The 25759-nt window shown below is 36.3% G+C and overlaps 1 protein-coding gene and 1 long non-coding RNA gene across 7 annotated transcripts in view; one reads left to right on the top strand and one right to left on the bottom strand.

Annotated features, from left to right (window-relative positions):
- PIK3C2G (phosphatidylinositol-4-phosphate 3-kinase catalytic subunit type 2 gamma) overlaps positions 1 to 25759 on the bottom strand; it is a 366531-nt gene that overhangs the window by 88495 nt on the left and 252277 nt on the right. For all 6 annotated transcript variants that reach the window (XR_007406483.1, XM_049102678.1, XM_049102677.1 and 3 more), the window contains 2 exons: positions 14043 to 14199; positions 6641 to 6750 (listed from right to left, as the gene is read on the bottom strand). Coding sequence is in view for 5 of the 6 variants with exons in the window: in XM_049102678.1 (XP_048958635.1) it covers positions 6641 to 6750; positions 14043 to 14199 (267 nt within the window). In the remaining variant the exon portion in view is untranslated. The remainder of the gene's footprint in view (positions 1 to 6640; positions 6751 to 14042; positions 14200 to 25759) is intronic.
- LOC112665461 (uncharacterized) lies at positions 232 to 24102 on the top strand. The gene is made up of 3 exons (XR_003140388.3): positions 232 to 415; positions 11046 to 11147; positions 23739 to 24102. It is a non-coding gene; the product is annotated as an uncharacterized LOC112665461 (long non-coding RNA).

Below are 25759 nucleotides of genomic sequence, written 5' to 3' on the forward strand. Positions count from 1 at the left end.
GACAAAAGGCCATTGAATTATGTTTTGAGACATTTGAGCACAAAGGGTCTCATCTCACCCTGTAGGCATGAATAATCTCAGGAGGAATGACAGAAACACTGGGAGTTGCTAGTATTATGTCTACACACGCTCGGTGGCTCACAGATTCTGGCTGTTATGAGGAGTCCAGGAGTACTCTTTCCAGAGGTCATCGACATTTCTAGTAGTTTCATAGTTGTACTTGTTGAAACAGTCATTGTGCCTGTCCAGAGGCCTCTCATAACTACTAAAACTCTTCTCTCTAAAGCTCAAAGTTCAGAGAAGAAACTCTAGGCTGTCCTTTGTAAGGAGTGGCCCATGATAGGTGAAAGAATAGGCAACAGAATCCATGATGACTGCGTGAAGGGTTCTATCCATTTGGAACAAAGGCAACTAGGTAAGTCAACTAGACCATCTTTCTCTGGAATTTAGACTAGAGAAAACTGGCCAATGGGCAAAGAGGTAAAATATGATAGGTAGAGTAAACAGAGTAGAAGGTACGTGTCTACTGGAAACTAGCCAGGTCCTATTGGTTTCTGGGATTTGTTAGGTTACAGTTTGAGTACATATATGTACCCTTTTCTCTAAGGATATCAGATAGTATTTTTGGTTCTTGCTACCAAAATACTTCACTAATACAAATAATTTTTTTTTTTAAGTTTGGAGTTTCAAGCTGCCTTCAGTTTTAGCCAAAGGGCAGGCGATCTTACACTTACTAAACCAGAGAATCTGTGGCAGGTCAAATGGAATATCTGGGAATACATGGAAAATTTCCTCTCACAATTTTGGAGCAGAAAATGGATGAAGTGAAAAAGCATGATCTGTATGTGGGAGGGGAGGTAGGCAGGGAAGTTTATGTTTAATGATCTCAGTCTGGTCTGTGAAATAGGTTATCTGTTTCTAAGGACAGCTAACCTGAGGTTTGAAAGTGATTGAAATTTCTAAAATAACCCATTTGGACGGCATTTTAATGGATCGTTGCCTTTGTTGCCTAGCAGTGGGCTCGGCAGAGATATTACATGAGAGCATCAATTTGCAGGAACTGAGTCATGAGACTTTCTTGATTCTATTCAACAGCACTCAGCTGTAAGGTGAGTGGGAAAAAAAGTAAGGGAAGCAGAGAGGAGTTGGCAGTGCTGTGAAAAATCTTTGTGGCCAGTAAACCAATTTTATTCTCATTTTCATCTAAATGCCATTAATTGTAATACAATTTTTAATGCTATGTGGAGCACAGCATTTTCTGAAACTTTTATGATCAGCTCTTAACCCTGAATGTGAATATCCAAGAATGAGGTAGGATCTTGTTCATAAATAGCGTACTCTCTTGGAGAGGAAGGAAAGCCATTTCTTTCTTTGGAGTCTCAAACAATGTCAAGAGGACAGCCTCTTAATGCTAATACTGTAGTCAGCAGTAAGGTGCTTAAAGTAGCCACACATGCTATGTCTCAGATGGTTTAGTCCTCATTCACGACCCAGATCTGTGAGCCTGGCAGTGGTAAAGGGTGGATTTTCTTATTTTTATTTCTATCTTAGTGGTAATATTAGAATAACCAGTAGCATAAAGCACTTTTAGCCTGTCAGAACAAGGAGAAAAAGGACTTTAAATATACAAGAGCTCTCATAAGTATATTGGAGTTAATGTCACTCATTGAAGTACCAAGACCAATGCTGGATCTATCATATAACTTCATTTCTTTTTTGGTAAGTTATGTGCACTGACGTCTACACTTCAAGTACCTCCTTAAGTTTTGAAATCCATGTGATGTCAGAGAACACAGCTTAAGATAATATTATTTACACAGAAAAGTAAATAAGTGCACATAATTTTTAACATTTATTTTAACCATATGGATCATGTCATTTAAAGCTCCACTCTTGTTTTTAATTATTCAGGCTACTTTTATATAGTCACTCTATACATTAAGTGTTGACAAAAGAAATATTCTATAATCAGTTGTAAGAACTGTAAATATGTAAATAATAGAGAGATCTTAAGTAACTTTTTAAAATGGTTAAGAATCACAGCCACAATTAATTGAGGCTTCTCAAATCTCCCTAACAGGGTCTTGACAGTGCTGTGTAATAGAAAAGATCCTCAATGCCTGACCTACATTTGTTTACCAAGGAACTTAGAGAACAGGAAAGGCAAACTCAAAATACATTAAACCATATCTAAAAATAAAGATATGTAATTGAGATTATAGGAAAAAATATACTATTGAGACAGGCTCTTGGAATTTAAAAGGAGAGTGAGTCTCATGCTCCCATGAGAGAAATCTCCTTTTTCAGCAGAAAAGGGTAAAATTAGAGAGGTTTAAGGCATCTGGTAAAGAGTCAAAACACAGAAAGGAAAGAGGTGACTATCTTGGAGTCACCAGTCAAATTATCCCATGGTGGTCCCCCAAGGCAGCAATTATAGCAGCTCTTAAACGGAACATCCAGGGAACACCTAGTGATGGCACAGAGATCATGCTCCTGGGAAGGGACACCTGTCCTCCATCAAGGCTTGGGATATTCAGGATATGAGGATTATTGCCTGAGAAAAGATCTACTTTGTTCAAACTGTAGCCAAAGTGGGCTATAAGGAACCTTGGGAAAAACTATGGTCTGATTTATGAAGCAGCATATCCCAAAAGCCTGCATGTGAGAGAGATGGTTTTGAGCACACAGGGTAGAGGTTAAGACCTCATATTCTACAGTATAACCCCCTGGATATACATTGTGGTTCTGTCTACAGCTGGCTATGTCCTTTGGTAAATTAACCCCTCTGGGGTCTCAATGTCTTAATCTAAAAATTTACATTAAAATGATATTATCTCGGGTGGCCCCGGTGGCTCAGCAGTTTAGCGCCGCCTTCAGTCCAGGGCATGATCCCAGGGATCTGGGATCGAGTCCCATGTTGGGCTCCCTGCATGGAGCCTGCTTCTCCCTCTGCCTCTGCCTCTGTCTCTGTCTCTGTCTCTCTCTCTCTCTTTCTCTCTCTCCCTGTGTCTCTATGAATAAATAAAATCTTTAAAAAAAAAAAAGCACTTAGAACAGTGCCTAACCCGTAAAAAGTACTATATTAAATGTTAGCCATTGTTTCATAACTTTCATAAACTTAATGTCTGATGTTTACATAGCATTTTCTGTTAAACTTTTAAATATATTTCAAGGGGAATAAAAAGTTGTTTCACATTCAGATATTTTTGAAAGTGGAAAAATGGGAATATGTCCCCTGTTTTCATTGGGAGAAACTGGTATAACCAACTAGTATATTAAGGTGATATACTAGACAGCATGTAATTTAGTAATAAATTAAGTATAGCATGAAATAGTACATGTTCTATAGAATTATAGAAAAAAAGACTAGTCACTACTAAAATAATCTGAGAAGGCTTCATGGATGAGGTACTAGTTGTCCCGCATCTCAAGAGACAGGTAGAACTGAAAGTTAGATCAGACTCCCTCCTCTATTCCAGTAATTTTATGATTCTTTGGAAGCATTTCTGATGCTTTAAATAGACAAAAGAGGGATGGATATATTAAGAAAGTTATGTACCCAGAAGAAGATTCATTTGGGAATTATAGAGGTGGGGTAAGGAAACCTTGATAAAGATAACCAGATCATAAGGTCCTGAAAAGTAAGAGGTTGGAAATGGCAAGTCAAAGACAATTATTGAACAGAGAAATTATGTGCCCTCATTTAGTTGACTAGATGCTTTTAGGTCTGCAATGGAGAACAAGTTTTTTTACCATAAAGTTGTAGAAAGAAGTTTAATTAACAGGACATAGTATATAACATCTGAAAGTGAGAAAATTAGACTGGCAGAGATATGCGGGTGAGACAATGAGGTCTAGCTCACTGCCAGGAGATTAGTGGCTTCAGATCTACTTCCCATATTAGTTCACAATCACTTGAATAGGAAGAGGAGATAAGTCAATATAGGCAAGCTCACCCATACCTAAAATTATTCTCTTTATAGATCTGGATGTCAGGAAATGTGAAGGGATGGAATTCTGGTGGACAAATAAAGTCTATCTACATTTTTCCTGTGACCAGGGCCTGAAGGAGCTTTTCTTCATCCAATATATAGGGTTTTTTTTTTTCTTTGCTTTAAATGGTAGTAGGGATTATTTTATAAACTGCCTAAACAATGACACATCAAACACATGCTTTAGCCCAATCACATGTTTCCAATCTCTACCTTTTCTGGACCTTTTCATCCTCCTCCTTTAGCTCCCCACCTGCTTCCACTGACACATCAATCATTGTACCTGTTGTGCAGCTGCCCACTTTAAAGAAAGGTATCCCACTCAGATCCTAATGGAATAGGCCACCCAGAGGGCTATTTTTGGTACCATGTGAACTTAGGATGGAGTTAACTGGACGGGGGGGTGAGCAAATAGAGTGAAAGGCTCTTTCCTGTTGATGGGATCCCAGAGCTGTCTTGGACTCTGAAGGACCTTCCAGCCTCTGGGACAGAAGACCTCCTGCTTTTCCTGATGCAGGTTGTTAGCTTTTCCTTGGGATTTCTCACACAAATCCTCTGTCCCTGTTAGTTGAGGCAACTTCAAAGTCCCTTATCCATAAAACCAGGGATCTGAAATATTTATGAAAATCCTCAGGACACCTGGGTGGCTCAGTGGTTTATCACTTGCCTTCAGCCTAGCGCATGATCCTGGAGACCGGGGATCGAGTCCCGCATCAGGCTCCCTGCATAGAGCCTGCTTCTCCCTCTGCCTGTGTCTCTGCCTCTCTCTCTCTCTCTTTCTGTCTCTCATGAATAAATAAATAAAATCTTAAAAAAAATCTTCAAGCTAGTGTCTTTGGTCACAAATGATAGTCAACTAATATTTGAAGCTTTCTAAATGGACATAAATCCTTCTTTCAGAGATAACTTCTACTATTAAAGGGCATTTTTTTTTTCAGGACTCAAAAAACCTACCAGACTCTACTAAAGAATCCCTAATGGTAGAATTTCAGAAACAAATTAGGTAGCAGGAAGGTATAGTTTTGGCAAGGGCTCTGCCTGGTGTTCCTTAACGGCATCATATAGTTTCCAATGTGAATGTTGAAAAACCCTAGACCAGGGGATTACAGTCCTAGCTATGGGCCCTAATCTTAGCTCTGTTTCTTATTACCTTTTTTTTTTTTTTAAAGATTTTATTTATTTAACATGAGAGACACAGAGAGAGAGAGAGAGGGAGAGGCACAGACACAGGCAGAGGGAGAAGCAGGCTCCATGCAGGGAGCCCAATGTGGGACTCGATCCCGGGGCCCCAGGATCAGGCCTTGGGCTGAAGGGAGGAGCTCAAACACTGAGCCACCCAGGGATCCCTGTTTCTTACTACTTCTTTAATTGTGGGCAAGGCCTTTGTTCTTTGAATCTTAGTTTCTCCATTTGCGTATTTATTGTCAGAATAAATAAAGTGTAAGGGCTTTTCCAGCTCTAGTTTTCTATAATTCTGCCATATTGCTACTCAACTCCTAGGGCAGCCTATCCTTGAAAGTTCACAAAACAGAGATTCTGTGCGAAAGTGAAATTTATCAAGTATGAGGATGTCCCAATTAACTCTCATTATTCCTGTGTAATAGAGAGTCCTCACTGTACATTGTGGAAGGTGGGGGGAGAAAAAGCAATAATTGGGGGGTAAATACTATTTTCATCAGAAGGACAAAACATACATTCATTAAAAAGAGTATTATCTGGGGATGCCTGGGTGGCTCAGCGGTTGAGCACCTGCCTTCGGCCCAGAATGTAATCCTGGGGTCCAGGGATCAAGTCCCATGTCGGGCTCCCTGCATGGATCCTGCTTCTCCCTCTGCCTGTGTCTCTGCCTCTCTCTCTGTGTCTCTCATGAATAAATAAATACAATTTAAAAAAAGTATAATCTGTGTTTACAAATTTCTGGTTAAAAGTATCAGAACAATTAAAAAGTAGACTAATAAGATTCGATATTAAGAAGTTACAGGAAAGAGCACTGTATTTCTCTACTTAAACTGTTTACTATGATAATAATTATGGCTAACACTTATTGAGCACCCAAAATTTGCTAGCAATTGTGTGATCCATTCAAGTATCGAAGTTCAAAGGAACCTTCTATTATAAAATGTATTATCCTTTTGACAATGATTTTGAGTCCAATTAATATTCACTGTATTCTGCTCAGACTCTTACTTTGATGTGTATTAGTGTTTTCCCAGACTTGCTTAATAAAAAATAGATTAAAAATAGGATAGTTACCAAATATTCCAATATTTGTATTGTCTTAGAGATGAAAGTAGCAAATCCATATCTCATCATAAATCTCTTTTTCCAAATTGTTTTCCTGGACATAGTTCAAGTAGAACAACCAATCTATTTATGTCAGCCTTGCTCTTTTTAGTGACCTCTTATTGAGCAATGTATTAGATGAAGAGGCTGGGTAGCAAACAATAACATGCTACAGAAACATGGACTAAGGCCTTCTGCTAGACATACACATTGCTCCTTTTCTGTCCCTTGGGAAAGAAGACATAGTCTGGTTCTAGAAATGACAGTTTTATACCAATGATCATTCACCCTGAAATCATCTCAAATGTGAAACACGTCTGTACACATGAGTAAATGCACACTCATATATTCTTAGCTAATCTTACTTGGTAAAATGACTTGTTGCTTCCAGGTCTGTGTCTTGTGGACGAAGATTATTATACACATATTTCAGGTCTTGGATTCCACCCAGCTCAGGCAATCCTGCATGTAGCATCTTACCAAAACAAACAAAACAAAATTAAAAAAAAAACTCAGAATAAACGTAAAACAAATCTTACTTAGTTAAGTTTGGTTAAGTTTACTTGGTTAATTCTATAAATGCATATAAAAGTTATATAGCAATGCCTTTCAGTTTGTAAACGTGAATGGATTTTTTAACTTCCTATATTTACTAACCGAAGCAACAAAACAATAATAATAAGAAGAACCAAAGAGTTGTTGAAGTGCTTGCAGATTAATAATTTAATTTTATCTTCATCATAGTCCAGTGAAGTAAGCATAGTCCAGTGAAGTATGATTATCCCCACCTCATCTTCTTGTAGAAGAGGCATATTTAGCACTGGACAGTAGAATAATAGAACGATGGACACTAGTTCTAGTGTCAGAATTTCTGGACCCACTATTTAGAATCTGAATAATCATGAAAAAAATCTCTATAACCTCTTTGAATCTCCATTTTCTTTTTTAAAGTAGAGATGAGAATACCCAATATGTTCTGGGGCAACCAAATTGCTAATGAATAAGAAAAGGCTTTATATACTATAAATTATTACACAAAAATTATATCATAATACCCATTTTAAAGAAGAATAACTTAATCTCCCTAAAAGTGTAAGTAAGTGTCCAGATCAAATGGTGTGTAAGCACAAAGAATAAAACTCATCCCTCTGGTTCTTAATCTTACATTCTTTCATGACTCTATGAATCATACTCTAAAAACACAATTTTCCTTAGTTAAGTGGTGATTCTATTTACTAAAGATGATTTTAAAAAAAGATTTTATTTATTTATTCATGAGAGACACAAAGAAAGGAAGAGACATAGGCAGAAGGAGAAGAGGTTCCCTGAAGGGAGCCCAATGTGGGATTTGATCCTGGAACCCCAGGATATGCCCTGGGCTGAAGGCAGATAGATGCTCAGCCCCTGAGCCACCCAGCTTCCCCATTTATTAAAGATTATTAAAACAATAAAGTAATTAAAGATAAAATTGTACAAAGGCTCAGATATTCTTTCTGCCCACCTTTGGAAACATACTATGTTAATATTATAAAGTAGACTGAAGGGATAATATTCTTTTTCATTATAGGCAAAAACAAAGAATTTTTTGAGAGAAAGTAGATCTTTTCTGAAATAAATTTAAACTTTGAAAAAAAAAGGAGGAGGAGGAGGAGCACAAGAAGGAGGAGGAGGAGAAGGAGAATTTCAACAGTACCTCTATGACTAAGATGATAAATTATTTCCTGCTCTGGAATAGAGGCAACTTAGTGGGAAGTTAAGAACAATGCTGCTAATGCCAAACATAAAGGATAAAATGAGAATATGGTTAGGAAGGATAGGTGAGATTGTGATTGACTTGATGAAGTTCAAGTGAGAAAAAAATGGATTTGAAACTTTTCTCCTTTTCTACTGTGCCTATCCAGGCAGAGCGAGCAGCCTTTAGAGATATACTGAGGGAAGCAAGACATCTTTCATAAGTTCACAGAAAGAACTCCAGGAGAGCTTCCGGAACATAAGATATTTTGTGGGTGGGCGACAAGAAATGGGGCTAAAGAGGTAAGTAGGGCAGGATTTTTCAGCAATGTAAAAGTTTTGAACTTTATCCTAAAGGCAAGAGAAAGCTCTTTTAGTAATTTTAAACAGTCATTAAAATAACTAGTGTTTTGAGATCGTCATTATTTGTGGAAAGTGGATTAAAGTGAGGCCAAATAAAAAGCTAAACTAGGAGAATGTTTAAGAATAAAGAAAAAAGTTAAGTTATTTAATTTTAAATATATGTAAGTAAGAAGTAGAGTTGAGAAAACTGGGTGATTAACTGGCTATATTTGGAAGGCTGGGTGGGATCTAAAATGTATAGCTGTAAATATAGATTTGGGAGTCATTAACACATAGATAGTAATTAAAACCATGAGATGGCTCGGGTAGTCCTGGAAAGGTGTTAACTACTTCTCCCTATGGGTGATCAAAATTCGTGCTATCTAAATTTAAGCAAATTCTCTTCTCCTATAACCTTTTCCTCTTTTTTCCTGTTTTATAGCTCCATTTACACTGCCACCATTATCCAGCTAATAAGAACTGTGTATGTTCTTTGATTCTCTCTTCCTGATTCTCAATGCCAGTTATATTCTATTCTAACAACCACCTCAACGGTCTCCTGTATTCACTCCCCTTGCCATTGCAATTACTGTCCTAGTTCAGCTCCTCACCTTCAATTGCTTAGGTAACTTGAGTAGCCTTTTTCTAGTTCTCTAATCTCTCTTCTAATTACATAATTTCTGAGTTATCTTTTTAAAATCCAAGCTAGAGGATGGTACTCTCTTCATCAGAAGCAAAGAAACTTCTGAGTTCTCAGGTGTCTATATATCAAAGTCCAAAATCCTCATCCTGTTCATAAATGTCTTTTATAATCTAACTATGACCTTTTACTTCATCTATTGTCTATATAGATCTTCCTTTCTACCACAATCTAGGTACATTTAATTACCTCTATTTCCAATACATATCATGTACATGCTCTTTGAGCCTCTATCCATATGTGTATTTTTCTCTCAGCCAGGCTTCTTTTTCTCTCCCTATCTATTGAAATTATTTTTGAAATCTCAGCTTAAATATGTTTTTCTTCTAGAAGCACTATAGGGCCTCTTAATAAGATTTAATTACTGCTTTCTCTGTACAGCAATCTTATCTTGGTCACCCCTCTTTCACACTTATTGCTGCCTCACTTTTACTATGTTCTGTTCACATGTTTGTTACATTTGATTTTAACTTCTTTGAAGACAGGAACTGAGTTTTTATTTGATGTTAAATTGTTATGTCACCAAGCATTGTGCCTTGTAAATAGAACTCAATGAATATCTGTAAAATAATGCATGCGTGCATGCATGCATGAATGAATGAATGAAAAAAATGCCTGGCCTTGTTAGGCACTGAAAGCCTGTAAGTAGCAAGTTCAACTCTGACTACTAAACTTAAAATCAACCATAGAGAGGAATATTCCTGAAAGCAACTAAAGTCTAGATTAGGCTTTATCTTTTTGGTTCTGTACTTAGAGTTTTAAAGACATCTGTGTACTTATTGAGAAAGTTTCTCCTTTATCTGACTGTGGTTGTCCATTTGCTAAGAACAGACTTCTTCCCTAAATCTGAATTGCTTTCTGGTTTCTCTAGATGCTCAGAATTCACATCTGCTTGCTTAGAACTCTGTCAAACATTTTCTTGGGAAGTACACCCTATGCTTACTCCTTCTCCCCCCCGCCCCCATTATACACCAACTGCCAAATGCAGATGGCTTCAAAGTAGGTGAACCAAGCACTCTCCTTGTTATGTAGTTGATTAAAGAAAACAAGTACAACTTTACTTTTCTTTGTTGATGTGCTCTGTTCCTCAGAGAGGAGGCTTTGAGTATCATGACTCTGCCATTGGAGTAAGAATAACTTCACACCAGGGTCCATCTAGACCTCTCTGTTCTCTGACTCACAGAGATATGGTTCAAGTACCGCTTAGCCTAGATTACATGGGTAATAGCTTGAATTGGGGCAATAGGAAAGGGAAAGGGTGGCTAGGCTTGTATAAGTAATGAACAGATATAGATGATAAAAAGGTAAGTCCCTTTTAAAGGACAGGGACACTTTTAAATTTTCACTTCTGTTCTCCTCCTAAGTCCAAATCTATTTTGATAGTTATGCTTAGGGAAGCAGATACTCTGCCACCACATAGAGCAGTTAGAAAGATTTCTTCTGGGAAATATCTGATATAATAATGGGTGTGATAAACATTTTAAACTGGGTGAATGGTCCTTGTGTTCTTTGGGAGCCTTCCATAATAGCTGATATTGATTTTTTAATGAGAGAAAAGCTGATGAAATACAGGCTTTTATGTTAGTGAATTCAGCCAGCAACACTCTTGGGTCTCCTACAGATGTTTTGCTTTTAAGCAAGATGAGAATTTCATGGATTATTTTTTCCCTGCTTCTCCCAGGAGTAAATAAAAAGGACTGTGGATATCTGGAAATATGCTGCTCTCAAGAAGGGATGAGGCATTAACCCCGTAGTAGACATGACAACCACTTGTGACTCATAATCCTGGATATTGACCATTCACAGAAGGTAGAATTTATGACCCATGTCAATTATTTCTCAAGTTGTAATTGGGTCATGGAGTAGTAAGTTGAGTTCTTTTAAATGAAGTTAATACAGCAAAAGTCAATTTGAAAGAGAATTTGAGGGAAATATTGATTATCCACATGGGTAGAAAGTAATCTTTCACAAATTTATATTCGGTTTTTATTTTATAGGAATCTATCCCAGAAAAAAGCATGGTTCTGAAACCTTTACTGATGCTTTGATTATCTACAGAATCCCATAAGAAAGAAACTTTAGAAGCAGAGACTGGAGAGGTAAATGACCAGAAACAGAGGGAATAACATACTACTGTTTGATATGTGTTTCTTCATTGGCCTAATTGGTCCACATTGCTTCTGGTCTATTTCGATTTCTGTGAGACTCTAAATCTAAGATTATTTGCTTAATCTGAATTAGTGCTCTTTACTGCCAAAATTTCCTCCTTAGTCTAAAAGTCAAGACTTGAATAATTAGAACACAGGGAGATTTTCTGGGCATATGATGTAACAGAAACCTTCAATCTTTGATTTTAATATTATTTTATGAAAAATTACTTCAGTACTTGATTAAAACACCATCTACTTGTTTAAATAAAATAACATTATATAAATTCTTTATAGTTTGGTTTTGTTTTGTTTTGTTTTGTTTTAGGGAGAGAGCACGTGGATGTAAATGAGTGGGGAGGGGCAGAAGGAGAGGGAGAGAGGATCTTAAGCAGGCATCCTGCTCAATGTGGAGTCTGCATGGGGCTTAATCTCATGATCCTGAGATCATGACCATTGAGCCGAAATCAAGAGTCAGATTTTTAACCGACTGAGCCACCCGATGCCCCTAAACTCTTTACTTTAATAATTATCTTATATGATGCATGTGCTAAAAGTTTTGTGTCTAGGTAGGTAGAAAAGTTTATTAAACAAGAAAAAAAAAAGCCCACCAATAGCTTTCTCAATCAAGTTTTTTTTTTTAATTTTTATTTATTTATGATAGTCAGAGAGAGAGAGAGAGAGAGAGAGAGGCAGAGACATAGGCAGAGGGAGAAACAGGCTCCATGCACCAGGAGCCTGATGTGGGATTCGATCCCGGGTCTCCAGGATCGCGCCCTGGGCCAAAGGCAGGTGCCAAACCGCTGCGCCACCCAGGGATCCCATCAATCAAGTTTTTTCAAAAAGCTGTCCTTTCACATTATTTTGATATGTTCACTTTTGTTATTCAGCATAATTTTAGTGTCTCCTGAGAAATAGCATAATCTGTAGTTGTGCTTTTCTACTATGGGTTTATTTTTATAATGTCTGTGACTGGTTCAAGTAGTTGTTAGAATATGGCACTTACTCCTTATATGCTGTTATTTATAACATTACAGACATTTAGAAATGCTGAATACCTCATTTTACTGTGTACACGAATTTTATCTTCCTTATCATATTGAAAATTTTAAGGCTTCCTGGGTCATATAAGTTAATGTATCCTCACAGTTTCTGGCATACAGTTAAGTACTCATGAACTCATGGATTCATGATTTAGAGCCTGTTAAAGCCCAAGAGATTATTGGAATGATACTACCTAGATATTTATATGTAAATAGAGTAAAGGTCACAGAGTTAGTCCTTATAGAGTTTCCTTTGTGGTATGAACACAGATTATGAACCATAAGCCATCTCATAATTACAGTATGGCTTAAAAAATTGAGAGATAGAATGCAAATCTACCAATGTGAATCATCATTGGCTATTATTGGAATAGCCAACTTGAAAATTCTGGAGATGGGCAAAACTTTATATATCCAGTAAACACATAAACCAAAGTATCCTTATATATGAAAGACTACATGTTTATAATTTTGAAAATATCTATTTTTTAAGACAGGGTAAGGTGCATATGTTGTTTGAAAGTTAAAATAAGGATCTAATCAAATCTTCATTGTAACAAGGTCAACATTTGTTCAGCACTACCCAATAGAACTTTTCTGTAACGTTGTAAATGTTTTATATTTGTGTTGTCCAATATGGTATCACAAGCCACATGTGGCTACTGAACACTTGAAATGTGGCTAGTGAGAGTGAGGAGCTATATTTTAAAGTCTAGTTAATACTAATTAATATAAATTTAAATAATCACACATGAGTAGAGGATACTCTATTGGAGAGTGCTCTTTTGGATTAATAAGGATCTAATTATCTAATTGGGTTATTATGAAATATAAATCAATTAATACACATAAGGCACTTAGTATAATGTTCATGCAAAACAATCACTATTAGGCCATTTATTCACCAATCCTATAAGGTAGATGCTATTATTTCCATTTGATAGATGAGATTTGATAGATAAGCAGCATTGTCTATTAGAGTTAAGAAGTCTGTGCCCTTAATAGCATCTAGGAGAATTATTGTCATCTGAAGGTTCTAAACCAGCTAATTTTTATGATGGCATTGACTCCATGGTATACTGATTTACCAAAGGTGTGTTTCTCTCCTACATTTTGCTTCAATTACTAGTGTGTATGTATGTTACCTAAAGGCATCACCTCATCCTTCTCCCAGAAGATATTTCTATCAGATCTCTCTCCTCTCACCCTGTCTACCTGGTCTCCATCTCTTTAACATTAGACAGTGGAATGAAACTTGAATTTTCTACTGTAAGTCAACAGAGAGCATGTGGGAGCATGACTCAGTAGACCCAATGTACATCACTAAATGTACTACTCTCGAGTTGAGTTGCTAGGAAGCTGTCTTATATTTTTGAGCCCATTTCTAAATCTGGAAAAAGGCAGAGACTTGAAGGGGAGCCAGGAAAAATCCTTACCTGGTGTCTACATCATTGGATTGCTATAATGTGTAAATGAGACAGTGTTTTTTAAAGTACTTTTGCACAATACAACTCATACAATATTCTAAATTACTGTCCTTAATCTTTAAACAAAATATACTGAGATAACCCCTGAATACATCAATATTATTGTGAATAGAAATGTTTGAGATGATAACTGTGAACTAATGGGATGAATTATTAAGAAATGTGTTTATAAGCTGTACAATGGTACTTTTAGTTTGTTCATTCCTTTCTGGTTTGAATAGCTCTTTGGGGAATGCCAAGCCATTAGCAAAAATAGACTACTGAAAGAGAGACATAAATGAAGTTTATTACTTTTGTTATTTCCCCAAGGGACTTACCATTTCTAACAGGTTCAAGAGCAGTCGACTGTGCCTTCTGACAATATTATAAGCTTGACAACAAAGCTCCACAAAATCTTGGAAATGCTGTGGATTTTTCCCACCCTCTGTAATAAAGTATTCCATCTCTGAAGTAAAAATAAAAGGTGCTCGGTCCCTACAAACCACAAACAATAGCAGCCATAAGCAGGAGGAGAAATGGTGTGCAGATTCAATTAGGCAGTTACAATAACTTATTTTCATTTGGATATTTTATGTTATTTACTCTCTGCTCTAAGGAATGGAACCACCTCCTTTATGGAATAGCTGAAGAAACTTGCTAATTGTAGGTTTTGAATACCCTAGCTGGGCTGCAACAGAGAAGGAAGAACAAGTTACTTTACATAGATTTATATGGTCTCAAACATTTAATTCCAAGTTATATTTGATAAAAATATTATCCATTAAAAATTAATGTAAGATCAATTAATAGCAAAGGTGATTTTACAGAAACCATTTTACTAAATTACTCCTAAATTTTAAAATGATAGAACAGATCATGTATTTGACCTTATGCTGTTTTTTTTTTTATTAAGTTTTTTCTTTTTTCCTTTTTTTCTTAGAAGGTATTGACTCTAGGGAAAAAGTTTCCAGTAATAGCTAAGATACGTAATGACAAATTCAGAAGGCAATCTATGAAAAAAAAATTAAATTCACTTTCATAGCTTTATAAGGGAAAAAAGAGGCAGCTGTATTTCATTTCATACATGCGCAATAAAAATATTGATCAGAAAGAAGGAAATATGAGCAAACCACGTTGGTACGTAAATAATATTGCCTTCCATAGTCCCAAGTTTGAAAAAATTAGGAAAACAAAGGACCAGAGAAATGATCCTGTTTTCTCTATTTTTGTCATTTTCTTTTATGTTCTTTGAGACATGAAGAGACTCAATGTGAAGCAAGAGCATTTCTAAGAGATTAGCAGAAGAAAGACTGAAAACACTTTGCTGTGATGTGAAGAATAACGATGAGACAAAGTGTTGATACTGATTTGGATTAAGGTCCTCTAGAAACATTTGAAATAGGAATACAGTTTTGGGTAAAACATTGGTTTAAAAGTAAAGATTTTTGAAAGAATTGAAATAAAACATTTTAAAAGTTGAGCCTAGCAACCTAGATATAATTAAGTTTAGACTAAGCAATAATTGAAAGAAGTCATGGACTATTGAGAAAGCTTCTTAATGATTTATTTTTTAAATAAAAAATGATTGTGTTCGTTATTGTTATATGCTTAGCATCTGAATAAAAATATAATAAAGTGGAAAATCTTGCTAATCTGACTAAGACCTCGCAGAAGGATATTCAAATCAGAAAGCTACAACCCAGGCATTTTGTAGCTGATCTGGAGCAGTAGAATCTGATTATAGGCAAGTATTTTGAAGAAAATAAATAATCTGCATCTGTTTGATTGTGATTATGTCATTTTATTTTTATTTTATTTTAATTTTTATCTTAGTGATCCATACTACTATTGCCTGGAGGGGAAGCTAGTGTAACAATATCATTATATTCATTCATTCAGTCATTCATTCATTCAGCAAAGTTTATTGAGCACCTCAGTACTTAGGAATGATCCTAAGAATCAGTTCCAAATTTTAAAATTTTTGCCTCAAATTCTTTTATCTTTGGACTTCATTGATTTTTTCAATCTATATTCTATGAGTTTACTTTACAGCCCTTTATTTTAGCCAAGCTGAAATCAGGAAAACAGGAAATACACCATGGGTTCTAATCCTGGACCTGCTGTTTTTTAATTTCCTCATTTCTGAGGTGGTAAGTAATACATAGTTCTTAGAATTGCTGTGAAGATTAACTAAAAATGTGCACAAATGCCTGACACATAGAGACGGCTACAAGTTTGTGAATTGCTATGATTAGAAACTCTATGCAGAAGGCAGAGAGTGCAGGCCCTTGCCTGCCATGTTTCAATCATGTTCTAGCACTTACTACGTTTGTGATCCTGGGCAAGTTACTTGTCTTCTCCATGCCTTAATTTCCTCCTCGGTAAAAAGGAGCCAAGGGCCCTTGATCTGAGACTTTTAAGAAGATTATGTGGGTGAAAGCCTATGAAAGTGTTAGAATACAGTCAGGCACATAGTGAGCCTTCAACAAATGTTAAATACTAGTATTAGTCCTCAAACTAATAACAAATAAATGGGTTCTCAGAGCTGAATCTTGTCATAGTTGAATCTCCGTCTCTCTTCAAAAGTGCTGCCAGTAAATTTCCTTCCTTCCTTCAAGGTTTAATTTGCTCCCAGCAACTCCATGTAAACTCTTTGCAAGAATCCTTAAGTGGACCTTTGAATTTGGTAGCACTTTTTATATAACATTCACACACGATAGTCATCACTATCGCTAACATTTTAGTAGAGTTTTAGCAATATCCCAGACTTCCATAATCATAAAAAAATATTTTTTACGTACAAAAATTTCCTAATTTTTTCCTACTCTTTATACTAATTTACTATATTGAATGGAACTTTTGAAATAATTTTGAGGGTCTTAAATTGTACAACTTCCTAAAAATTTTCTTTCTAAATATGATAGACCGGCGTTTTTCTTCCATATGCTTGACAAACTGGATTTCTTTTAGAGAGTTATTGTAATTTTGCTCAAGTTCATGTGGTAATACATTTCCTCCTTCCATGAAGAAATACCATAGCAGAAAATCAAATACACAAAAGAAAATATATCTAAGTTAGAGAAAACATAAACTAATAATAATATCGAAGGACTCAATCTTAGCTATGTTTAAATATTATCATAATCTAAATTTTCAGTGGGTCCAAAAAAATAAAATGCTACATTTTTTCTATATGATTTGCATGACTCACTTCTCACCCACTTTTAAAATGATTTAGACTAAAATTTTTTGTAAATGGAAAGAAGCTATACATGTGAAACAGAATCCTATCCCATTCCTACAAGCTGTAGGAGTCGTAACTGGGATGTGCTTTATCAGTTCACTCAAATGAGAACCTAATCCAAGGTCACAGAAGTAATGTATTATAGACTGTGTCTGAAGTTTAAGCATTACTTATAAATTTGAGATAAAAATTAGTTGTGGCAAGAGAGAAGATTGGGAACTATTTGATCTCTTGGAGTCCATACTGTTTTTGCATTCTGAATTATATGCTGAAAATCCCTCACTTATAGCTGAACACATTTACCAGAAATTTCTTGTTGTGATTATCCTGTTGCTTTTATTTATAGTTTAGTGGTGTTACCATTATTTGCCTAAGTTCTACCTGTTCTTGCTTCTGTACATTTTACCTGTATCGTTTCCTGCTTCTGGCTATGTTTCTCTCTTTGTCTCTCACCTAATACCCTATTTTTTTCTAATAAGTCTTCTCTAATTCACCTAGCCTTTGCTGATTTCTCTCTTACTTTGCCTTTTTACTTAGCCTTACAGCTAATATATTTCATTCTTTAGAGTCTTTTATTTGTCTTACATTCCCCCCCCCCAATCATCTGTGTAATTTTCAAGGGAAGAGACATTATTTTATCTTTCCTTTATATATATTCTTAATGTCTCAAACAATATTTTGATAGTACTCTGCAATGGATGCAGCGGTAAATATACATAGCTTATGCAGTGAAAAACTTGGGATAATTTAACATTTATGTGGGAAGGAAGTGTGAACAATCTTATTTATTATAATTCTGTCATTTTGTTGTGAAAGTTAATCTTTTTATTGCCTTATAATCAGTCCTTCTTTGAAAGTATTATTCTGTAAAAATACAGATAATGTTTTATAGATTTCCAATATAGGTGAGAAGTAAGTAGTACTTTAAGAATGCATAAATACTTGAGAAATTTAAGAATATTACTGTTATAAATGAATCCTAATTATTAAGGAGACAAATAACTTCACTTGATATGGGAAACAGCAGGAGAATTAATAATTTGCTGTTCATTATTACTTGTGCATAAACTTCCCCTTTACATAAGGAGGTAATATCCTTGTATAAAGTCACTAGAATGCTAAACTCATCGTCATTAAACATTTACACATTGCCATTGCACTAAGGGTGCATAAAATTTCAAGATATGTCTCTCCATTAGGTGACTTCAATCTAGCTAGGGAGGCATGTACTCAAAATGTTAGAGTACTATAGTTATTTATCAACATTTATTGAGCATCTACAATAGTTATATGTAAGGCTTATAGGTGAGATTAACATTTTAAAAGTAAATATCCTAAAAGCAATAAAAATATATTGATAATAATGATAGTGTTTTGAAAAGGTCCCTCCAGTTCTAACATGGAGAAGGACTTGAAACAGGCAGGGTGTATGTGAGAAAGGTCTTGGAAACCTTGCTTCTAGACAAGACTTCTGCAGAAGATTTTGATTAGATATCAGCATAGCTCAGATTAGATTGTGGCATGCAAACAGAGAAGTGGGAAGACAAAAAATATTCTGAATCAAAAATCAGGAGGAATTCATATGGTTCAAAATGAAAAAGGAGAAGAGTGTGAAGAATAGCCTTAAATTTTTGTCTTGTGCGATTTGATTATAGTGCAACATTCAGAGTGGGTTCAGCTTTGAGCAAGTTACATTTGAGGTATCTTTGAGACATACAGAAGCAGATGACAATGAAGTATTGTGATACTTATTTCCAAACCGCAAAGAAAAGGTCTAGCCAGGAGGTAAAATTTGTGAGTCACATTTCTACTTTGACTACATAAGGACCTCAGGACTCAAGAAACAACATGGTGGTGAATTCTCTGGGTTTTCTTTTGCTACATGTGTTCCAAACATAGAGTTTAAGAAGCTGGCAACCTGGAAATGCCAGTGGGTGCAGACAAAAAAATGTGCCAAGAAAAGCCTGCTCTTTCTAGCCAAAGGCCCAGGAAGGGGGTGGCCTAATGAGACAGAAAATGTTTAGACAATAACCATTTTACTCCAGCCAAATATTGCAGAAAATAAAATGTGACTTCACTCTCCCACCCACCAGCGAAGGCTTCAAAGGGAGACTAAAGTTCCATTCTCACCAAGCTAAAATGAGGGACCTCAATCCCATGTATGGTGTTAGATAGTTGAGTAAGGAACTAATGTTGATGGAGGGATAGATACATAGAACATTTGACTAGGATAAATAACAGAAATAAACTCACACAAATATGCCCAACTGATTTTTGTGTGAAGGTGCAAAAGTATAGATAGGATACAGGCTTTGGATCAGATGATACTGGAACAACTAGACATTCATAGGCAAAAATAGACCTAAATTTCATACCTAATATAAAAGTTACCTTAAAGTGGATTATAAACTTAAAGATAAAATGTAAAACTATAAAACTTCTAGAAAAAATGTAGAAGAAAATCTAGGGCTATGCAGAGAATTTTTAAGAGGATAAAAAGACAAGTTATAGACTGGGAGACAATAGTTGCAAACCACATAGCTAGCAGAAGACTAGTACCTATAAAGAGTTCTCAAATTTTAACTATAAAAGAAAATCAAGCAATACAATTAGAAAATGGGCAGAAGACATGAAGAGACATCAAAAGAGGATATGCAGATGGTAAATTAGCACATGAAAGAATGTTCAACATAATTAGCTATTAGGGAAATGCATATTAAAACCAAAATGAGATATCACTACATACCTATCAGAATGGCTAAAGTAAAATGTTAATGACAATACCAAATGCTGGCAAAGATACGGAGAAACTGGATCACTCATACATTGATGGTGGAAATATAAAATACTATATAGCTACTTGGGAAGACTACTTGGCAGTTTCTTAAACAACAACATGCAACTGATATAGAAAATGGTTGGAGTACGGAGAATTTTCGAGATGTCTTTGGTGCAAAACTGTGGTTTTATTAAAATATGGGGATGGGACCTGTGGGCAGAAAGAGCTGCCCTGTGGTCATGAAGAATGGCCGATTATATACTTTCAAGTTAGGAGGGGGTCAGGGATAGAGTAAGTCTCTAAGGGATTTTGGAAGCCAGGCTTCCAGGACCTTAAGGGGGTTGGTTTTGTTAGGAAAAGGTCACTTATTACTATCTAGTAAGACCCTAGTCATGAGATCCTTTAGATGTATATCAGTGGGCCATATGCTGGAGAGTTGATTACCAATGTATATCTTAGAGGGTAAAGATAAAGGAAGTTTCCAAAGGAATTTTTATATGTTAAAAGTAGACTTACAGGATCCTAGGGTATCAGGATACTGTTAAGCTAAATTGCTTTTTGCCCTTAGCAAAGTATTAACATCGAGGCAGCTGAGCTGCTAGAGGAATGTCACCCTGCCTGTTTCAAGGACTTGTCAAAGGGCTGTAAGTAGTTAGAAAATTTAATTTTTCTTTTGCTTTTGTTTCCCACAGCACAATTACCATGCAACCCAGCAATTATGCTTTTGGAATTTGTCTCAGAGAAATGAAAATTTCTATTCACAGAGAAGCCTATACATGACTGTTTATAGAAGCTTTTTTTTTTTAAGATCTCGTTTATTTATTTGAAAGAGAGCATGAATGGTAGGGGGATAGGAGCAGAGGGAGAGAGACAGGGAGAAGACTCCACACTGAGCAGGAAAACCAGTGCGAGGCTCCATTGCAGGATCCTGAGATCAAGACCTGAGCTGAAGGCAGATGCTTAACTGATTGAGCCACCCACGCACCCCCATAGCAAGCTTTATTTGTAATACCTAGAAACTGGAAATAATCCAGATGTCCTTCAATCAGTGAATAATTAAACTGTGGTTTATCCATACTATGGACCATTATTTGTCAATAATAGGAACAAACTATTGATACACAGAACAGCTTGGGTGATTCTCCAAAAGTTTATGCTGTGTGAGAAAGGCAATCCCAAAAGGGTACATACTGTATGATTCCATTTACATAATATTCTTGAAATGACAAAATTATAGAAATGGAGAACAAATTAGTGGTTGTTAAGAGATAAGGATGGAGGGGGACAAGGGCGAGAAGAAAGTGGATATGACCATAAAAAGGCAACAAAGGATACTAGGGGCTTTAAAACTCCTCTGCATCTGGACTCTATCAATCTCAATATCCTGGTCATGATACTGTGATACTTATCATAAGATGCTACTGTTGGGGGAACTGGCAAAGGGTACATGGGATTTCTTTGTATTATTTCTTACAACTGCATGTGAATCTACAATTATCTCAAAATAAAATGTTTAATTAAAATTTGTATGGGTCGTCTAAATATTGATATTGATAGAAACCTTGAGTGTGACTGATACCAGTTTGGTGGAGACTGCAGAAGGTTAAGAGGAGAGGAATAAGATGAGTCTTGTGGAATTTAAAATTTAGTGGCATGGCAAAAGGGAACCTCCTGCACTGGATACTGAGAAGGGGAGAAAAACCAGAGAGTAACGATCTATTCCAGAAGGCAAATGGAAAGGTATTTTGAGGAAGGAGAGAGATGTCAACACCATTGAAATCTGCTGATAAATCAGGTGAAATGAGGAATGGATATCGTTGAATTAAATGATACATAGGTCGCTGTTCACCTTACCAGTTTTTAAAAGACTTATTTATATATTAGAGAGAGAGAGCTAGGAGAAGGGGCAAAAAGAGAGAGAAAATCTCGAGCAGACTCCCTGATGCTCAATGCCAGAGCCCTGAAATCTAGACCTGAGTCAAAATCAAGGGTCAGTCGTTTGACTAACAAAGCTACCCAGATGCCTCTGATCTTATCATCTAATAAAGAATAAAGTCAGATCGAAGTGGTTATGGAATGAATGGTAAGGAAAAGATGTCAAGAATTTAGACAACTCTTTCAGGAAGTTTGTGATCAGCAAAGTGGCATGGAAACTGGGCATTTGAAGCAAGGTTATTTAAACTTTGGAGAGACAAGGGTATTTAAAAGGATTATTTAAGGAGAGAGGATAAATATACAAGGAAAAATGAATTATTGATAGTATAATGTATGATAGAAGGTGAGAGGAAATGGCTGCAAAGCACAGATGGAGGGATTGGCTTTAGAAGGAAAAAAATCTAACAGGAAGGAAGAAGTTTACATAATTAAGATGTAATTAAGTTTGTAAGTATTTTATTTTATTTTATTTTATTTTATTTATTATTTTATTTTATTTTTTTAGTTTGTAAGTTTTGTATTGAGTAGAAAATCTGGCCCTATTACTGTTTCTATTTCCCCAGTAAAGTAGGAGCTGTGATTGTATATCTAAATAAAGTAGGGAGAGAGGAATAATGGATAGGAGGGATCTGAGGTTCATCCTACAAGAATAAAGTACATATTGTTGTGGAACATGAAATGGTAAGATGGCCACAGAAGTGTTGTGGGATTGCTGGGCTGTGAGGACAGCCTATTTGAAAATGGGGACAACGCTTGTCCTGTAGTGTCGATGGTTTCTTATAGCCCTTGGATGCTGTGGTGTGGCACAGAGAAAGATGAGTGCGTTATTGCACACGCTTATCTTCTGCCTTTGCACTTTTATTCACAGAACTCTACAGTTAGATACAGGCTTTTTCTTTCTTTTTCCTGCTAATCTCACCCCTTCTTCAAAGTCCTGCTATTGTTGTACTTCCTCTTGAAATCTTGAAATCTTCTCAATATCACTGGTGCTCACAGGGGAGACTGCCCTATTCTGAAATATATCTTATAAGGAAAAAGACCAAGTGTCCTAATTGTAATGGATGCACTCTGAAATAGCTGAGGTGCTATATCCTTAAAATGAGAGGTCCTCCATTTATTGTTCTGTTCCTTAAGCAAATATGTATGTACTTTAAAAATGAATGATGTTCAATTTTAAAGTATTGAGCACATAAGCTATTTAAGGACATCATAATTCACAGAAGTAACTTCCTCAAATGTGAATTATACAATCCAGATAATATCACTGGGCTTCATCCCAACAGTTCGGGGTGGTCTTGGCCATCTGACATTCAATAAAACAGTCCTTGGTGGGCTCTGAAAACTAGTCACATCCCATAAGCATTTAACATCTCTTAGTTATTCCTATTAGATGGCTTTTTTTATTTTTATTTTTTTAAAGGCTTTCTTTATTTTTTTATTTATGATAGTCGCAGAGAGAGAGAGAGAGGGGCAGAGACACAGGCAGAGACACAGGCAGAGGGAGGAGCAGGCTCCATGCACCGGGAGCCCGACGTGGGATTCGATCCCGGGTCTCCAGGATCGCGCCCTGGTCCAAAGGCAGGCGCTAAACCGCTGCGCCACCCAGGGATCCCCTAGATGGCTTTTTTTAAATGTAAGAAAAAAATGTTAAAAGAATGACAATTGTGCCTGTGTTTTCACCCATAAGAGAGCACACTGCCCATAGATGGGAGAGTGGCCCTGCTACTTTAACACGTGGTCTTAGTTTGTGAATGCCTCTCACAGTGCAATCATTTTGCAACATATTTGATTGTAGTTGTTAAAGATACTAATTTAATATATATCATGGCCTTAAATGCAGGATTATTGAGAAATGAGAGTATTGGTTTCCCACATGGCATCTTCCCAAGGGTCCCACCACCTACTGCGCATGATTTTGGACAGGTTATAACAACTAAGACTTCTCTCTGTCTTTCTTGATCTATAAATTAAAGAAAATAACAACAGCTACCTCAAAAAGTTCCTGGGGGATGAATTAGCTGATGCATATCAAGTATTTATGAGGCTTAAAAGGGTAATTTTGACTATTTCTTTTAGAATCTGATCCCCTAACCCAGATGAGGCAGCATCACACTAAGGAGTGCTTACTTTCTGCCAGTCCCAATGATAATCCAGTGTAAGGTGAGAAGAGCTACCTATTTCAATGTTGCTGTTGGAGGGAGGGGATCTGGAGAGTGAAATGGAAAGATAGAGAACACTATGAAGTATTCACAACAGAATCTGTCTGCTGGGCTCTGTGAACATATATATTTCTTCTTTTTATAGTAATTTTTCATTTGGTATTCATTTGTGCAACTGATAATGTTAGTAAATGGACATAAACTTTAGTCCCAAACTTTGGACTCAAGTGTTTGAATATGTATTTGTACCCTGAATTGAAATGTGGGACTCAGTAAGAAGGTACATTTTATTTTTACTATTGAAATTATTATTATTAAGTTCATGAATTTCAGATGGTTTTATCCCCAGGAAATATAGTAACATAAAATATATTGCTTTGGAGAGTTAAAAAGTTGCAGACTTTGACATACTGAATGGTGATATTAGTATACAAATAAATGAATGCAGACAGAGTACTGGGGAATGGTTAAGCCTACACTTTTCCTGATATCACAAACGACCTACATTTCAGAGAACACATTTTGCTGTCCAACAGAAACAACACAAGTCTCTTGTCTAATATCCATGAGTTAATTGAGAAGGCAAATTTAGAATCTCCATTGGATAGGATAGAACACTGTGTAATTAGGCAACACAGGAAACCTCCTATGTCCAATATAGAGAAAACATTAGGGTGCACGTACTATTGCAAAAAGAACATTTAATGCCCTGTGAGATCCTCAAGCTCTCAGCAATTATTAACCAAGGGGACTCTCACCAATAATCTGTTAAGTGTAAAATATGTTGTTTTTTTCTCCCAGTCTAGCCTCTTATAGAGGCAGTGTGGGTCCATGGATAGACTCTGAGAGGTCTCTGATCTTAAACTGCTTTGAAACTTTAGATACTAACTCTAGAGTTCCTGTCAGACTCAGATACATTATCTCTTTATTTGAAGAGGGTAGTTAAAATAGCTACCTCTTCAAATGATCAGTCATACTTTCTTAAGTCTGACATTTTGGGTGTGAGTTTATAGTAGGTCAGGATTTTACGAGGACAAGAAGAGGCTGGTCAGCTCCTCTAAAATCTCATGTCTCTTCCCTTGAGTTTGAGTTCAAGAAAAGGTAAGAGTACAGTTATACTTTGCATGGAATTCCAGTGTATGCTTAGAACAGATGTTAGTCTATGAGGAAAAGATTATCAATGCTTGTGTGAAATTGGATTGCGGTATCACATTTTAAATAGGATTAGGTTCTCAAATCAAGTTGGAAGTGAAAATCAAGAATAGTCCATATTACCTCTGAAAACATTTAAATTATCCATTAAGCTATCATTTGCATGACCAAAATTTATGAATCATGCTTGAAATGGACATCTAATCTCTTACTAGGTTGAGAAAGATGAAATGGACATTTTATCTCTTATATCATAAGTCAAACTCCGCATAGGAGCAGGTACTGTTTCTTCAGTTGGACACCAAGTGGAAGTCCTTATATTAGGCTCATGTTTAGGAGACACATGTAACCTTTCTTTACAAACTAGATTCAGAGTCAACACTATAAGATGCTTATATTGGCAGGTACATTGTACCTTAGACTAAACAAGGAGAGTACGTGGGTCTTCCATGTCAAGCATGCTTTTTCACAATGGGGCAGATTCGTTGAGGGCCAGAAGGCAGAATCCTCCCGCTATTTAAGTTGTTCTCTTGGGGATCCCTGGGTGGCTCAGCGGTTTAGCGCCACCTTCAGCCCAGGGCGTGATCCTGGAGTCCCGGAATTGGGTCCCACATCGGGCTCCCTGCATGGAGCCTGCTTCTCCCTCTGCCTTTATCTCTGCCTCTCTCTCCTCTCTCTCTCTCTGTGTGTCTCTCATGAATAAATAAGTAAAATCTTTAAGAAAATAAAAATAAATTGTTCTCTCTTCCTCTGTTCTACTCTCTCTCATTTCCTTCCTTTTATTCC

This window comes from Canis lupus, chromosome 27 (genome assembly GCF_003254725.2).
Source record: "Canis lupus dingo isolate Sandy chromosome 27, ASM325472v2, whole genome shotgun sequence".
Taxonomy (NCBI): Eukaryota; Metazoa; Chordata; class Mammalia; order Carnivora; family Canidae; genus Canis; species Canis lupus.